The 18,452-nt window shown below is 41.1% G+C and overlaps 1 protein-coding gene across 2 annotated transcripts; it reads left to right on the top strand.

Annotated features, from left to right (window-relative positions):
- The first annotated feature begins 4,508 nt into the window (after positions 1-4,508).
- Positions 4,509-17,584, top strand: lpar3 (lysophosphatidic acid receptor 3). 2 transcript variants are annotated; one of them, XM_050055409.1, is made up of 3 exons: positions 4,509-4,994; positions 6,793-7,547; positions 12,514-17,584. In XM_050055409.1, the coding sequence occupies exons 2-3, from the start codon at positions 6,806-6,808 to the stop codon at positions 12,840-12,842; spliced, it is 1,071 nt and encodes a 356-aa protein (XP_049911366.1). In that variant the 5' UTR covers positions 4,509-4,994; positions 6,793-6,805; the 3' UTR covers positions 12,843-17,584. The 2 variants fall into 2 exon arrangements, with proteins under 2 accessions (XP_049911366.1, XP_049911365.1); XM_050055408.1 differs by having other exon boundaries at positions 4,511-4,964.
- The last annotated feature ends 868 nt before the right edge of the window (positions 17,585-18,452 follow it).

Genomic DNA, 18,452 nt, shown 5'->3' with positions numbered 1-18,452 from the left:
TTCATGTGAGTATGTTTCCCATCTTTCATCCAAAATTTTAATCCAATCATAGATTATTACACGGTTAGTAATACATCAGCAGTGACGGGCACTTGATGATGAAATGTTAACATTACAGTACAACACATTTCTTCCTCAAAGGTTTCTCTGAAATGCATAAAGGACAAACAAACGGCCAAACACAAACTACAGCATGACTCAGTTTCATCATCAAATCTACAAGCCAGTTTAAATGTTGAGACAAGCTGGAGCACGACTTCTCACTTTGAGTGTGAGTACTTTCAACTTGATAAAATGAAGGGTGTTACCTTAAACTCTAAACATGCTGGATCAAATTCAAAGACTTATCAACAGCAAAGACCTCAGTCACCAAGTGAGCTACTTCATAATGTCATCCAGAACCTCTTTTGACTGATTTCAGCCTGACTGTGACAAAGTACTTTAGGTAGAGGTTGTTTAACGACACCTGTTGATGAGGCAACACGTCATTAAGAGCCACCTCATGCGGTATTTTTCCTATGTGGCAATGTTGCCCTTATATTAGTCATATTTGATCCCAAGCAGTCAAAACTGAGACCAGAGCAAATCAAATCCTTTCCAAAGATAAGAGCAGGACATTGACTCCGAGGATTTCCTTTCAACACGTGTTTAGTTTGGCTTAACAAACATCACTCTTACTTTTCAACAGAGCACCAGCTCAAAACAAATGTCAATATGTGTCTGTTTGCCATCTCAAACCTCACCTCTCACTGAGCGCTGCATTAAAAGACCACAATGACTGGGGATTTTCATATGACCAGATGTGCAGGTCTAAACACCCAACCCTCAATTTAAAGGGAAATTTACCCATCTGTGGGTTCACACATTATTTGTGCAAAGGGGCGGCTCAGTGTTTGTGAATTTCATCTCCACTGTGATGAAAGAAGTCACGAAGCAAAGCTGTTTTTAGTGGAAGAAGAAGAACTGATATCCTTTTACTTGAGTAATAGTACCATATATTGTAAGTAAAATTACATCAGCAGTACCAGCAAAATACACTTAAAGTATATGAAGTAAAAGTACTTATTAAGCAGAAAAACATCCCCTTTGCCTGACTATATTTTTATATGGTATAGTTTTTGATGTAGCTGATAGTGTCAGAGCTAGTTTTAACTACTTTATATAAAGTTTATACTTGAGTAAAGGGGTCAGGCCTCCTCCAAAGGGTCTCAATAAATGGTACAAAAATGTTTTTGGTCTCTATGGCTAATTTCAACATTCATGACAACTGTATGGGGATGAGTTTTTTTTTTTTTTATAACTTACCTGTTAATATTTTATTAAGGCCTCTTTGAGTTACAGGCTGTCTGTGAGGTGTCGTCACAGTCAGTGACTCAGATCCACCCCTCACTTCCCCACAGCTCCAGCCTCTCCTCCAAATATGGTCACTTCTGGCTCCAAAAAACAAGATGGCGATGGCTGAAATGCTGAACTCAAGGCTTCAAAATGGCACTCCACAAACCAGTGGGTGACATCCTGATGGGGTAGCATACTGCACAGTGGTGCAGTGGTTAGCATTGTTGCTTCACAGCAAGAGGATCCCAGGTTTAAATCCACTGGCTGACTGGGGCCCCTTTCTGTGGAGTCTGCATGTGTCTCCATGTCAGTGTGGGTTTTCTCCGAGTTCTCCAGCTTCCTCCCACAGTCCAGAAACATGCCTGTTAGGTTAATTGGTGACTCTAAATTGTCTGTGGGTGTGAATGTTAGCGAATGTGAGCTTGAGTGGTTGTCTGTCTCTATGTGTCAACCCTGTGATTGTCTGGTGACCTGTCCAGGATGTACCCCGCCTCTCGCCCAATGTCAGCCGGGATAGGCTCCAGACCCCCCACAGCCCTGCACCAGCACAAGTGGTTACAGAAAAGGGGGAAAAAAAGCATGATGTCATGGGAGCTATGTCCATTATACAGTCTATGTGAAAACCTATTTAATTTATTTAACCTTTTGTCTTGTCTTTGATTACTTTGATATTCATATTGCTTTTAGGTGCAGGAGGAAAATATCAAGTGAGTAGGTGGGTCAGTTTAGGGTGCTTTCACACCTGCCCTGTTTGGTTCGGTTCAGTATAACTCAAGTTTATTTACCCCCTATGTGCAGTTTGTTTGGGCCAGTGTGAACACAACAATCACACTCGGGTGCACACCAAAACAACCTGACCGAGAACTTCTTGAAGAGGTGGGCTGCGATTGGAAAGTCCCTCCTATCGTCTATTCCTAATCACTATTCCTTGACCTCGGTGGGAAACGTCACGAGGTCAAGGAAAGATGAGTAGGACAATTCATAAGGACTTAGGAAAAGAGAACCGCGGAGCTGAGAGAATCCGACCGCACTTACGCTGGGCTACGTCATCATGCGACGGCGGTTGTCAGTGACGTAGGTCGACCGTGGTGAAACTACAGTTTACCGAAGATGGACTACAAAAAGCGCATCTCAGATACTCTGCCCCGTGCCTACTTACCATGTTGCTTCATACAGGCTATATAAATGTGGACAGCACAGTGAAAAATATGACTTAATTACCAACGTCTGAATTGAATTAAAAAAAATAGATAGGCAATCACAAAACTGAAACGCTGAAAATGGTTGCTCACACTCACCCTCCTGAATCATTGGGATTATTTATGACAAATGTTCAAGCGTATGCATGAGAGGCAAATATGGCTTACAAATCTACTACTGTACATACCATTCTTAAGTTGCAAACATGTTGAATTAAAAACATCATCTAAATAAAAACGTTTCATATCCCTTTTTCTTGAAACACAAACTTCTGTGTTAATATGCCAATCAATCATCATTTGTCATTTGCTTACAATAGTTTAAAAGCGACCACAAAACTCAGTAAACACCTTGAAATGTTGACATGATTGTGCCTTGAAGTTATTTTTTATTTTATTTTTTTAATTGTGTTTATTGGATTTTCCATTACATTAGTGACAATAACAACACAGAAAAAAAGAAAAGAACAAATAACAAGAGCATACATAGGGATGAAGGTGCACCTGTGCAATTAACAGTATATCTTCTGCCTAAATGGACAGGTTTTCTGTGTTTGCTGATGTTCGTATGCAAGAAATGAGTAATGGGGGGGGCAGGGTAGAGATATGGGAGGCTTTATTCTAAAGTGTTTGGGTGAAATTCATTTGCGTAATAGTCTAAAAAGGGCTGCCTCCTGCTGAAGAGGTGCTCCAGCCGCACACGTGCCTGTATGAGTGCAGAGATGTCAGCATCTGTGACTGAAGAAAAATTAATTAATGATATTGCTAAAAGCTGGCGATTCAACAACGCTCAAATAGTGACATGATTAATGCACACTGAGCATATCTTACACTACAATATTAACTTGAATTGGGTAATGTTACAAAAGTAGCGTGACGTTTATAGTTCACATGGGTTTAACATATTGTTGAGAGTTTGGAACATATAACGTTACGCATATTATCAAGTTATGGCATGAGATGGGCAAAGCTTCATGTAACGGTGACTTACATGGTGAAACTGTGACTTTACAGTCATGTTGAGAGCCAGTTATTCTTTTTCTTTACCTTTCGTCGCTTCTTTCATTCTTCCTCTTCTCCTACTTCGGGTTTATACTCCATGAACAGTCGGTCGCTTTAAATATTGCTCCCGCAAAGCATTGTGGGATTAAATTATCTCCTTTCCTATAGCTTAGGAAGGTCCGATGTATCCTATGCTAAAGGAGATCTGAAAGGAAGCATTGAACCTCCTTTCCTTAGTGTTTAGAGAATTCGAACAGCTCTTATCATGGCGGCCACTAAAATACTTCCGGGTCATTTCACTCAGCTAGGAACCTTCCTAAGCAAAAAAGACTTTCTGACCGCAGCCATGGTCTCAGTCCGATTACAACCGAACTCTGGTGCGGTTCGTTTGTGGCGAGAACATGTTCCGACCTCAATCTGAACCAACTGCAGTCACATGACACATTGTTTGGGTTAAACATGAGCATGTTACAGTCCTGGAGGATTATTAATGTGCACCTCCTCCGTTACTGCCTTAATATGCACATTCAGCACATCCGATGCATCAAAACATTGTTTTCTAGTTGGAACTGCGCCTCGTTTTCAAACTGTATGGTTTGACTAAAATGAACAATGACAGCAATGTAGTACACGATGACCAGCTGTTGTATAAACGATCAGCCAAAACGCAAGGAAAGTTTACCATTTTCGGTTGGAATCGTTGTCATGTCAACAGGACCTTTGTTACAAAATAAGTCCCTGATTGAGTCCGCTTTAATAATCAATTTCATCACTTGTGCTGTTTAAAATATTATTGTTATGACCATCAATTTAATGGAGGAGACATGTCAAAAATTATTATTGTGCTCTGTTCTAATAACTTGGGTTGGAATATCTGAACAAGCAAAGCTCTTGAGGATTTGTGTATTATCCCCCCACCCCCCACCCCTAACATTTGAAATCTAACTTCCGCCCCTGAGCACAGGCGCGAGCTGAGCGGACTCATGTCTCCAGGTGAGCTAAATAATTTGGGGATGGGATAAATACATTAAAAAAATCAGCGCCAGTAAAAGTGACAATTGATTTTAAGAAAAAATAAAAAAGAGTAGACCACTATGAAAACCGATGAAACGGTGGGTGGGTTTCCATGTCCCCGCTTCACCGCAGTGTTTTTGCTCGGACCGTGAGCTCGCGGGGCCTCGCGCGGTTAACCGGAGGAATTCACATGTGAGACTGGGTGGCACACGCCCTCTACGTCACCGAGCTGAAGCCTCAAAGTGTAGACGCTCAACTTTCCTGCCTTCACTTTGTCGTCTGGCTCTCTGCTGTCACTTCATTCGGTCACCGGCTGCGGAGGCGCTCTGCTGCAGGGGAAATATGTTCAGTACCTCGGCACGGAATATTTCGCAACTCGTCTACTGACTCACCGCTCACAGCCCTTTACCACAGGTAAACCCACCTGGGTGGTTGTTCTTCACGGTAACTCTTTGTTCTTCTTTTGGGGATTATATTTTGGTTTTGTTTGGTCTGCTTTGTATTTTGTTTTCTGCAAGAGTTTGTGTCCCTCTGTGGGAATGTTTCACCGCTGAAGTCTGGTAGGCCAACGACAGGTAGTAAGGTTAATTGCACCATAAAGGGAAGCTTCTCAAGTCACAGAGAAAACGTGGACTTTAGACTTTAGGTTCACTATTTTCAAGTCTGTAGGCTGGTGTTTGTACAGGTAGGAAATTCTAAACGACTCCACAGACACTTCTCATATCACTAGTGCTGTTTAGTCTCTCCTTTTAATGTTACTATGGTCACTATCTTGTTCAAATTTAATAATGGAGCAGACTGTGATTCTTCTCCCAGTGCCTAAATGGGTTTTGGCATGTGCACTTGCCTTTTAGAGTCATTAAATCTCTCTTGGCCTTGGTTAGAACTAGCACTATGGTCTGATTTGACATACAAAGCATTTCAGTTTACACTTTTGATCTCTCATCATCTCATTTTACTTGTTCTTTGATAGATTTAAACCCCTAGACATTTCTAGATATAGTTTATTTGACATTATTATTAACATTATAATTACTGACATTATTGTTTAATGTAGGGCTGCTACAAAGCCTAATGATTGTTTTCACTAACAGTGAATCTACCAGTTATTTGCTTGAGTATCAGACTGGTTGTTTGGTCGACAAAACATTAAAAAATACAGAAAAGTTGTACGTTTTTTGACAGTTGTAATTTCCCAGAAATCACTGTGATGTTTTCTAATTGTCTTATTTTGTCAAAACAACAGTCCAAAGCCTAAAGATATTCTGTGTACTAACTTACAAAAGAACAGGGCTACACAATTAGTTGAAATATTATCGAAATCGCAGCATGGCAAAGTGTTGCAACCGTTTGATAAAGTCAAGTCAGGTTAACTTTATTTATAAAGCACTTTAAACACAAACAGAGTTGATCCAAAGTGCGCCTACAGCACACACAGAGACAAGCAAAAACAAAAGAAAGAAGAGAAACACAAACATTTGAATAATAATAGCAATAAAATTATGATAACAGAAAGAATAACCTATCATTACTGTTAATATTGCATCTATCGCAAAAACTATCCTTGTTATCTTTGGTCTGTCACCACAGTTTAACAGCAACAAAGACAACCAGATTATGCACAGTTAAAAAGTAGTGAGATCTCAGTGGAGGGGGAGAATCGGATGGTCGGCGGAAGAGAATCCTGGAGTTAGGAAGGCCCTGTCCCGGTAACACTTAGTCCTGGATCTCAGGACAGTACTCTCACAGTGCGATCTGGGGAGAGTAGCTCTGTGATGTAAGAGGGGGCGAGGCCGTTGAACACTTTGTAGACAGACAACAGAATCATAAAATCTATTCTGTAGCCAACAGGCAGGTGAAATGTTTCACAACATTCCATCATACATTAAGTATGGTGGTGCTGCAGAGATGCCTCAGCCTACAAATTATATTCTAGATGTAAGTGAACATGCTTGTTTGGTGCAGACCTCAGCAAATATCACATCATCACTATTTTATATATTTGTTTCAGTGAAAATGAAATGCAAAAATAACCATTCCCATATCGCAATCGCAACATCTGTCCAAATAACTGCATATTGAGCAGCCATAAGAAAGAAAAGCAGCATATCCTCACATTTAAGAAGCAGGAAATGGGACGTTTGGCATTTTTGCTTCGTAAATAACAATTAATCTATTAATTTTTGCTCTACTTCAATTGATAAATGGTTCCCCCTCTGATGTTTTCTCATTCTCTTTCCAGACTCGCCTCTAAAATGGCCCAACAGAATCACACCTGTCATTACAATGAGTCCATGGGCTTCTTCTACAACAATAGCGGCGCTGACGACAAATGGGACAAAACCCAGCTCATCCTGGTGCAGGTGGTGGGCTCTCTCTTCTGCTGCTTCATCCTAGTCTCCAATGCCATGGTCATAGCTGCTGTCATCACCAACAAGAGGTTCCACTACCCTTTTTACTATCTCCTAGCCAACCTCGCCGCCTCGGACTTCCTGGCAGGCATAGCGTATGTTTACTTGATGTTTAACACGGGTGAGGTGTCACGGAAACTTACAGTCAAAGGATACTTCATCCGCCAAGGTCTTCTGGACATCAGTCTCTCAGCCTCGCTGGCTAACCTGCTGGTGATAGCTCTGGAGCGCTACATCTCCGTCATGAACTGGAAAGTCCACAGCAACCTGACAAAGAGGAGAGTGACCCTGCTGATTGTGCTGGTGTGGGCTATCTCCATCTTCATGGGGGCCGTGCCAAGTCTGGGCTGGAACTGCATCTGCAACCTGAGCGACTGCTCCCAGCTGGCTCCCCTCTTCAGCAGGAGCTACCTGATCTTCTGGTCTGTGTCTAACCTGGTGGTGTTCCTGGTGATGGTGGTGATCTACATGAGGATCTACACCTATGTGAAGAGGAAGACGGCGGTGCTCACGCCACACACCAGCGGCTCCATCAACCGCAAGAGGACGCCCATCAAGCTAATCAAGACGGTCATGGTTGTGCTCGGTAGGTGTTTGTTGTAAAAATTCTGTCTGTGCAGCATCGTTGATGCAGTGAGTCAGAATAATTCCTGTTTTAGTCAGGTTTAAGTAGTTGTGGTGTACAGCTGTGTGTCTTTCATCAGGGTCACAAAGTCCAGGCAGTTTGCTGCGTCACTGCTGAACACACTGGACTGTAATCTGTTCATCTGATATGAAGGAAAAGCTTGAGCGTAATAACACAAACACTTGCGCTGTCAGTAAACATGTTGAGTGCTTGTCAGCAATTAGAGGGAGCCTTTAATGAAAACAAAAGAGGAGTCAGCAAAATGTGTCTTTTATTTCTCTGTATCTCAAGTCATTAGTCACCTTAAAGTCTAGCACTCAAGTTTGTTTGATGTACAGTGTCTTAAGAGCTTGTTTACCCATTATCACTTATTATGGCATTTAATTATTTGCTCAACAGATTAGTCATTCAATTCCCCTCACAAATTTCTAGAGACAAAGATACTCAGTTAACAGGATGTTAATCAGGAAAAAAAAAAGCAAATCCTCACTTTTGAGAAGCTGAAACCGGAGAATGTTTGACATTTTGTGCTATAAATACCTTAAGCTCTCACTTAAAGGAGTATTTCACTGCTAAAAAGATGGTCTTTTTATAAAACTAGGCTGTCTGTGCAGTAGAAAAACGCAAATACCTTTGAAGTTAATGCTGCCTGTTCAGAGAAAACAAAGGAAAATGGCTGTTGCATTTGCTTAAGAGGTTACCAGAATGCACTGTGCCGCACCGGACCAATAAACAATAAACAACAATAATGAGAGTTTCCTGCCCAAAAACAATATGACGGCCAGCCGGTGACAAACACTCCCAAATTGCATTCAAGAGAGATCTGGGTGCTGGTAAGATGGAGGGAAATTTACCACAGTTCATTTACACATACTGCACTCATTGTTATGATACAAAGCTGGTTGAAAATCGGCCTTTAATTATTTAGTTGTGGGCAATTCATTTTCTGTTCACTGGCTAATCTGTGAATCGACTTAATGTTGCATCACCGCTCCGTTATTTAACCAGTGTAAAAAAAAAAAAAAAAGCTTAAAAAGGCAGGTGTTTCCTTCTTTCATCATGCATTTTCACTGTAGATGTGGCAGTAAGATATCCTGATCTGGCTGTCTTTGTTCAGTTGTTGCAACAAGATACCTTGAGGTAGAGGCACTGTACTCAGTGTTCCCCTCCCAGCGCTTTCCTTTAAGAACAGGACAATAGGACTGCACAAACATATTCAACTGGAGCACTAATATAGCGTGTTAAAGGGACAATTCATCCCAAAATCAAATATACTTATTTTTTTCTCTCATCAGTAGTGCTAATTTTAAATCTAGTTTGTTTGTGTGCGAGTTACTGAGTGTTGGAGATATCGGCTGTAGAGATGTCTGCTTCCTCTTGAATATAATGGCACTAGATGACACTCGGCTTGTGGTGCTCAAAGCGCCAAAAACATACATTTGGAAAACACAACAGCAATGTCTCTTTCCAGAAATCATAACCTGGTTCCCACATGAAACTGCTCACAACAAGCACTGTGGATTATATCCAGTTACTGGGTCATGATTCCTGAAAAGAGACATTGCTGTTGAGTTTTCAAAAAAAAAAAAAAAAAAAATTTGGGGCGCTTTGAGCTCCACAAGCTGAGTACCATCTAGCTCTGTTAAAGAAGGCAGACATCTCTACGGCTGATATCTCCAACACTCTGCAGATTGTTAAACAGCACTGCGGGTAAGAGAACAAATATGTATTGTTGATATAGGGGTGAACTGTTCCTTTAAATGCATATTCTCATGCAAGTATAACATTGTACATAGTAAGTTGCCATACCGTCAAAATCAGGAATTCTGATGAGACGTTTCAAAAAGTGCTGCGGATCACAGAAGTTCATCGCAGTGTTGAATGTGCTTAGTTTTTGTTTTCATACACTCCTCATAGTCATCCAGATAAAAACACGCATGAGATAGTTGTAGTGGTCACCTTGTAGGATAATAGTCTGTCATTGTTCTTTGTCTCTTTGGGCACTCTGCTTGTTGCCTGGCCAGACGGCTCGATACAGTTTGTAGCGTAGGAGCTGTCTGCGTTTGTACACACTGTATTCCAGACTGCCGTGTAATTATCTCTCCCTGCAAGGACACTGCTCCTGAGCCTGTGTGGCGAACCATCCACACCACACCACACTGGCCTTCAGTGAACATCCCCTCCTCCCCACCCATCCTGGAAAAAAAAAGGGGGGGGAAGAAGAACCTATACTTGAGGACTTTGGCGATTGCTTTCAGATGCTTTTCAGAGTTCTCTTGAGCTTGTGGAAGTGTTAGTACACAAGTGTCATTGTTTAATTCCCTGTTGAGATGGCTGAAATGTATGTTAAAGAAAGTGCATTCTTGTAAAAGGTAGGACAAATACACACCAGTGTTGTCTGAGAGAGAAAGTAAGGAAATCTTAAGACTTCTGAGGTTGAGCTCCATGGGATTTATCATTCAGGGGGGAAAAAAAGTTAACTTTTGTTCCAGATGAAAGGCTGTCTGCTTAGGTGGAACTGGTAACTGGACAAACCAGTTTGGAGATGCTTAACTCACACATGCTTTGTTATAACAAGAGTAAAAATGAACGAGTGCAAGGGTTGGACAGGGATACAGTCGGACATTGTCACAGGCACCGAAGGAGTAAAGAACAGATTGTGTGAAACTGCATGTATTTAGTTCTTGGAATGATGTCTATTGTGTTGTTTTGGTTACACTTGTACGTAACTCTAGGTGACACTTGTTTGGTAAAAGATCATTCTTGTAGTTTTATTTGTAGGATATCTGAGAGCGTTGAGGACTACTTGTCAAGAGAAGCGTCAAACAATACATGCAGATTTTGCTTTCATTCTTTAAGTGCAACCACCGTCATCAAATGAATACCGACTGAGGACAGGAACACATGCTTGAAATGTGTGTGCGTGTTTTTCCCTGTCGTAGATTAAAGGGGAAGAAAAGTCCACTTTAAACTTCAGTACATGAAAAACTGCCAATGGAAGACCATTAAATGGGGTCTCACCCAATTTCACTTCAGTTGCCTTTATTTTGAACATGTGGGCCATCAAAGAAAATGAGGAAAAAGACCGAGTGTAAGAATAGAAATTCACTGTAAAAATGTGGCGAACTTTTTTACTTTCAGGCCTAAGAGCAGTGAAAAACATAAAAACACTTCCTCCAGACCCTCTCTGTCTGTGTACACATGTGTATGTGAGACAAAGAGAGAGCAGGGAGCTGTATAGAACAGTACTTGTTTTTGTTCTGCAGATGCATTGAGGCCGTAGGGATGCAAGTAGTGTGGACAAGTTGCTGCTTGTGACTTCCCTTCAGTTCCAGAAATCTCTTAGTTGCTCTGTTTTGTGCCCAAACATGTTTGAAATCGAGTGCTAATTGGCTGCTTCAGTAGCCCTGCCAGCCACTGTGTTATTTACCAAACACACAGCATTAAGTATTTAACACAATAATGGCCCTGTACTCCCAACCTGTGTCTGCTTGTTGTAATGGTATTAGGATGATGTCACTGTAAAAATACAGTGAATTTTGATGCAAGTTATCATCTTACATGTTTTGTGCTTTGGCTCCATTACATGAAACCTTAAAGTATTTTGTGTAATGAACAGAACTAAAATCTTTCTGAAAAAAAAATCCTGGATTTCAAATGTGAATTGCTGCATTGTAAATTGAATCTTTGGGTTTTACACTGTTACACTTTTTTTCCCCACAATTTCACTTATTTTCTGACATGATTAATCTATTAAATGAAAAAAAAAATATCAACAGATTAATCGATAATATAAACAATCAACAGTTGCAGCCCTAATAAATAACAACTAAAACTAATATCTGTAACTATAATCACTGAATCCAGGGTGGGGGAGTCTTGTTCTCTACATATCAGCGTGGGTTTTCTCCGGGTACTCCGGCTTCCTCCCACAGTCCAAAGACATGCAGAATAGGTTAAATAGTGACTCTAAATTACCCGTAGGTGTGAATGTGAGTGTGAATGGTTGTCTGTCTCTATGTGTCAGCCCTGTGATAGTCTGGCAACCTGTCCAGGGTGTACCTTGCCTCTCGCCCAATGTCAGCTGGGATAGGCTCCAGCTCCCTCCCGACCCCAGCAGGATAAGCAGTTGCGAAAAAATAAATAGAATCTACCGAGGCTCACACGAAAACAACCAGTCAGAGCTGAGGAGTCTCTAACACAGCTGTTAATCATGTCAGACACTGCCTGAGGTCAAACTATCAATGTAGACAGCACTGATCAAACATGAATAAAGATTCTGTAACTGCCTGTTTGTTGCCACAGAAACATATTGTAGTGTACTGTTTAGCTGTAAACTGAGAAAGTTTGCACCTGCCAGTGGGTGGTGTTTTGCTTTGGCTAAACTGTTTCCGACAGGGTGGCCAGGTCACAAAGTAAGTAAGTAAGATTTATGAGGGATCATTAAACAAATTATTACAGTTTATTAGCCTTAACAAATTAAACCCCTTTTACTCAAAATAAATTAATTGAAACTTATTTGTTTGTTGCTGAGAGTTAGATAAGAAGATCGATACCACTGTTCTATCTATACAATAAATATGATCCACTGCCAGTGGTCTGTTAGCTCAGACTGGAATCGGCTAACCTGGGTCTGTCTAAAGGTATTAAAATATGCCCACCAGCGCTGCTGAAGAGCTCTAATGCTGCATTTCCACTGCACAGCTCTACTCATCTTGACTTGCTACACTATCTGCAGTGGAAAATGAAATAGAGAAAAGGACCTGGTACCAAAAAGAGTCGAATTGAGCCGAACCATGCAGTGAAAATGCAGCATATTTTACATGTTATATCTTTATTATATTTTTAATGCTGAACAAAAAAATGATGCATGTGAGAAATAAGTGCTTCAAAAACTGTGTCTGATTTGTGTTATTGTTTCCTGAAGGGGCCTTTGTGATCTGCTGGACTCCTGGCCTGGTGGTTCTGCTGCTGGATGGCCTCCACTGTACAAGTTGTAAAGTCATGAAACTAAAACGCTGGCTGCTGCTCCTGGCTGTACTCAACTCGGTCATGAACCCGTGCATCTACTCCTACAAGGACGAGGAAATGTGGACAACCTTAAAGAACCTTTTGCGCTGCATCGGTAATGGCACGCGGCGACAGCGGTCGACGAAGGCCAACTCCAGGCCGCTCAGCTCTGCTCAGGATACAGGCAACAGTCAGCCTCCCTCAGAGGAGACAAAAAATGACAACCAGGGCATACTCAAGACCTGAAAATGGAAGTTGTTAAGAATTATCCAGAACTTCTGTTCAGCTCTGACTGGACGTACCTTATGAAGACACAGATTGGAGCTGACTTGAAAGAGAAACTACACCAGTTGGTCTCAGGGGGTCGTTGTTGTCCTCAGATCACAAGTACTTTCCTGAAGAGACACTGCAGTCTGGCTGCTCCAGTGTAGAGCTGGTGACAAGGAGATAAGAAGAGACCTTGATGCACTACTAATTCCACAAAAGGATGCAAAGATGTGGTTTTTTCAGGGTTTTACTGTTTTGGACACAATACTTCCATTCATGTGTAATGGGAGATTCTCGTAGCTGTTTCATCCTGCTCTTTTTGTCTTCCTCATCACATCCCTGTGGGTTATTTAAACTTAGAAACTTCTCCATTGTAATGGCTGAAGAAAGAAACCAGTATGAAGTACACAGCAGTACATTTCTATTTTTACCTCTAAAAAGGGTAAAAATCATGCAAAGGGTGAACTTAACGTCCCCGCTAATATAGATTTGTATACATCTGATTGTCTTCAGGTTTACTTCCTGTGTAGCTTTTGAGGAAGCTGTCGTGGATGATCCAGTGAAGACGTGTAGCTTGTTTGTAGTCAAGTACTATAAAACTAAAGGTTTGCTTGTGGAGGGCTCAGTCTTATAGATTATTTCTTGTTTTTAAACACAGCCAGTGTGCTGCTGTATGTATCTTCTTGTACATCCTGTAAAAATGCTTTCAGGAAGAGGTGAAGTAATTTCAGCTGCGTGACAGCCAGCCTGCACAGCATGGTCTTGATGTTTCGGCCATCATTTGCAAAATTAAGGTTTTAAAATCACACCCTGCTTTCTTTTGAGAAGCAGGTTTGCCAGTGGGGAACAGATAACAGAGTCTCTCCTTTCTTGTTCCCTCTGTCATCTTTTATCAGTTCAGCCTAACAAACAGATAAACAGTCTGCCTCACCTCACGGAGGCAAACTTGTTCTCCCTGTAGCATCCGCCCCAACTCACTGAGTGGCTGCTGTTGCTCTGACAAAACAACTGCTCACCTGACAGGGCAGGGGTTGTAAAATGGTGTTTCGACACACTGGATTCCTGCCGGAGTTTCAGCATACCATGTGTGCCTGCATGAACCGAAGAGGATATGACTGAATAGACTAACTACCCCTCCCACATACACACACAAGTCCCCCTCTCCCCCGACTGCTCTGACGCTTCCATTGCTAAATCATTGACAGGGTTCAAATGACTCTTCTTCAACCTGCTGTATAGTATTTATGCTACTCCTGCTGTAAAAGACACGACACCATTGAAGCTATTTCATTTTTATCCTGGGAGTGTAGGAAAGCCACATGCGAGAGTGGTGATTGGAAAGGTTTACAGCTGAAATGGTGGTGTTTGTTTATCACACTGAGATTATTCATGTTCATTCCTATGTCGTGTGACTTCCAAACAGGACATTTAAAATCATAAAAATTCATTTTGTAAAGTAACAGATTTTTTGGAATTGTTATGTTTTTTTACTGTCGAACATCAAACTTGACAACCTGTATAATAAGTCTGTTTTTATTTGTCTGTTTTTTCCTGTTGAGATGACATGATATGATAAACAAGAAATAACAAGAAGTACAGAGGCTGATTTCACCTAAGGCAGCCCCTCCAGGATGTCACGATTGTGAAAATTAAGGCAAATTCAGCCAATCCCCGTTAAATCTGCACAACCCCGCAACAACTGCCCCCCCCAAAAAATAGCAAAATTTTACTGTTAAAGATGGGTAAAAAATTCACTTTGGAGCTGCACGCAGCGTATCTATTCCCAGAGCCCCTCTCTCTGATATCAAGCCGTTCTGATATCGGTGTGAGATTAACGGCTCAGTTTTGGATGTTAACCGGTGCTGCAGAGCTTCTGCCCAAATGGTCACTCCTCATATGATGAGGAGTGACGAGATCATGTTGTGCTGTGTTAGCTCGCGCTAACTGGGCAGATGGAGCAGGTGGAGAGCAGCTCATGGAGAATGGCAGCAACGCCTGACTGTCGGCGATCAGCCGTTGTTGTCAACTACGACCACACAGTTGAAAAGTATGAATTTCAGAATTTACATTAGGTTGAATATGATTCCCTCAAAGTACCGAAAATGGGTCAGATAATATTCATATACATGTACATATATTAAAATTATCTAATATTATCTAGAATGTTAATCTTACAGTTTTATTGTACTGTACTGTATTGTACTACTACTGCTAGCAGTGGGGCTCATGGCATTGTCGTCAGTTGGTCCACCACTTTGGGCCAGACTGAACTATCTGAGCAACTACTGGTACGGGTTGTCATGAAATTTTGTACAGACATTTATGGTCCACATCATTATCCAAATGTTAGTGTTCCACTGACTTTTCATCCAGTGCCACCAGTCAAAGATTTTACTTATCTGGTGGAATATTTCAAAATGTGCCTAATGGATTGGCACAAACGTTCGTAGACATTTATGGCTCCTCAATGATGAACCTCAAAGGAATACTGTACATCAAATGATCATTTGTAAATCAGTTACTCACCCTGTGTTATGTTGACTTAGGGAGGAAAACGTTTTTCTCACATGCCTCCACTGTGAACCAGGAATCACAAAACGGCAAACAGCTCTCAATGAAGTGAAGTCAACAGCAACAGCAAATCAATACCAAACATTTTTTAAACAAATTCTCACTCAGCTGGTGCAGTATAATCAAAGTCTCATTTATCCAACCGTATGCTCAGTACCAACAGTTCTGTATGAATAGTCTCGGGCACGCATGAGTCGTGCGCCTGCCCTGTTTGTGCAGAGGTGCTTTAAATAGTAAGGTTTTCATAACGTTGCACATGTTTAGGAAGTAGCTACTGAGCGTACAACTGGATAAATAAGACTTGGATTATACTGCACCAGTTGTGTGAGAATTTTGTAAACAGATGTTTTGATATAGTTTTGATGTTGTTAAATGCAGTTCTGTTTTACTCAATTTTATCAAGAATTTTCTGTTTTTGGATTCTGCGTTCACCATGGAGGCACGTGAGAAAAAGTTCCCAAATTCAACACGTCACTGAAATTCCAAAAAATTAGTCAATATGATGATAAAAAACGATCATTTGGGGGTGGAAGAATCCCTTAAACACTTCAGTGTAATAGACTTTTCCTCTAGTGGTGGTGGTTTTGAGTGAAATGGCAACTATTGGATGGATTACTGTTTGTGTGTTTGTTTTATTTAGGATCCCCATTAGCTGTTGTAGCTGTGAGATGTGGTGCAGCCAAACACACCTCTCACTTTTCCTCTCATGCCATAATCAGTACACAAAGTAGTACACAAACTAATGACATTCCCATCAGCCTCAGCTGCACTTTGTGTTTAGTGCTAATTAGCAAATGCTAACACGCTGAACTAAGATGGTGAACATGATAAACATTATACATACTAAACATCAGCATGCCAACATTGTCATTGTGAGCACGTTAGAGCGGCTGCAGCCTTTTCAAACGTTGCACACACCGCCCTCTTGGCACTTACGTTAGCCAAACCAAACCATGAGATTACTTGCAAATCCTGTTTGACTGAGTCAGACTGTCTCCTGATTTTAAATGAAAGTAACTGTCACTCACTGATAATACCTGTTTTAAGACTATACACTTTTGATAACACTGCAGCACAAATGTTAGCGCACTAACAAAGAAAAACAAAAGGATTACCTCCTTTTACACTCCTGAGACACTTATTACAAGATTTGTCCTGCAGTTGATGAAGAACCGTTGCTTGAGATTTCTGTTGCTCAAGAGCTGCGACTTTAGGATGATTTAATCTGGTCGGGCCAATTAGTGAGTGACCTCTAGTTTCCATTCACTCAGTTACATTACGGGCAAAAGAGCAGAATTGACTCTTAAGTGGGAGGAACAAGATCCTCTTCTGAATTAGACTGCAAAGTACTTGAATCAGTAAAATAACCACATACAAGTATTTCTGATTTAGTATGTCTTTCTGTGATGAACTACAGCCTGACACTATTTGTCCTGTCAATGTCACCCATACACATCTGGAAGATGTTTGAGGCTTACAATGCATTTAGACATTAAAACATGTCTGGCAGGTTATAAAATTATTGTGTGCATCTAAATGTAAATCACAGCCATTTCTTTTGAAGGGATGCTGTTAAACACTACATAATGTTTACAGTAGCTCGTCTGTTCTCCCCGAGAAGCCTTTGAGTCTTAGTTAAGTTTCCCCTTCAAAGTCGACATGCAAGTCTTTTGTTCATAACCTGTCTCTCTTTGCAACCACAAATTCAAAGCTATTTTCATTCCCCAGTCATACTTCAGGTGCTTTTACAACATTTAGCACCACAAATTAAACTCCCTTTATGTAGTAAAATCCCACTCAGGATTTAATCCCCTAAGCACAACCAACATCCTCTGGCGGCAGAAGAAAAGGTTCAACACTGTACATTTTCATAGAAAATTACTCGTGATGTAAATGGCATTCAGTTTATGTTTCGGGTTGAGGTTTGACTAGAGTTAAGTCATGTTCTTTCCATTAAAAACATGCTATATTATAGTGAGTACTGTATGTCCTCAGCAGAGCCCTCTGCAGACCTGTCGTGACTGCTCTCTGCCACTCTGGTTTTGCATTCCCAAAAACATGAACTGTAAACTTGTGTGGTGTGGCAGGCCTTTTTCTACAGCTGTGCTGTAATTATGCATTCTTGAAAAGCCAATTAAATTTCACAGATGTTCAGAAATGCTGTCGTTTGGTTTGGTCTTAATCTCAGGGCAAACAGATGTAGGCAGAGAAGGAAAATATTCATCAGTACACAGAGTATGATATTATATAAATATCCCTTGTGCCATAAAGACCAGGACTTGTATAGAAGCCAAGTTCAACGTTAAATCATGTATAATTTACAGGATTGACTGGTTTCTCCTACAAAGTTGCCAGCACAGTTTCAGCTGAGCACAGCGATACACACAGTATGTTACCTGACAAATGGCAGCAAGGAGTTTCACTTCAGAAATGAAAGGACAGTGTTGACAGTCTAAGATAAAGACTGACATTGCATCATCACAAATCACTCTACATAGTACAATTTAATATAACTTGTATTCACTTACACTTAGACACCTGTTGTTTACTTACTCATTGATTAGGTAGTTCCTGATTTATTATTAAATTATGATAAATTATGATTTTGCCAATTTTAGTCAGATTTGCTATGGGGGTTTTGTTGTGACTGCTTGTGTTCAGACAACATTTAAAGTCACTGTATAGAACATTCAGAGCATTAATAAATCATTCATTCATTCAATTTCTGTAACCTCTTATCCTGTTGGGGGTCACTGGGGGCTGGGGCCTATCCCAGCTGACACTGGGTGAAAGTAGAGGTACACCCTGGACAGGTCACCAGACTATCACAGGGCTGACACATAAGGCCCGTTTCCACTGAAGAAGTTCCTGGTACTATTTGGGGAGCAGGAACTACTACAGAAACGTCCTCTCGCTCGGCCCTCTCAACCGCCGTGTCTCCACTGAGAGAGCGGAGTACGAGGAAGGTTCCTGTAAAGTTACCGGGCTCTGGATGTGACGTAATCGTTGCGCGACCAT

Source organism: Epinephelus moara, chromosome 10 (assembly GCF_006386435.1).
Source record: "Epinephelus moara isolate mb chromosome 10, YSFRI_EMoa_1.0, whole genome shotgun sequence".
In the NCBI taxonomy this organism is placed as follows: Eukaryota; Metazoa; Chordata; class Actinopteri; order Perciformes; family Serranidae; genus Epinephelus; species Epinephelus moara.
The sequence above is the reverse complement of the archived record's forward strand: the minus strand, read 5'-3'. Positions and strand labels throughout refer to the sequence as shown.

Coding starts and splice junctions, on each gene's coding strand:
- lpar3 (XM_050055409.1), top strand. CDS start 6,806: ATGGCCCAACAGAATCACACCTGTCATTACAATGAGTCCATGGGCTTC. Junction 7,548..12,513: donor GACGGTCATGGTTGTGCTCG/GTAGGTGTTTGT, acceptor TGTTTCCTGAAG/GGGCCTTTGTGATCTGCTGG.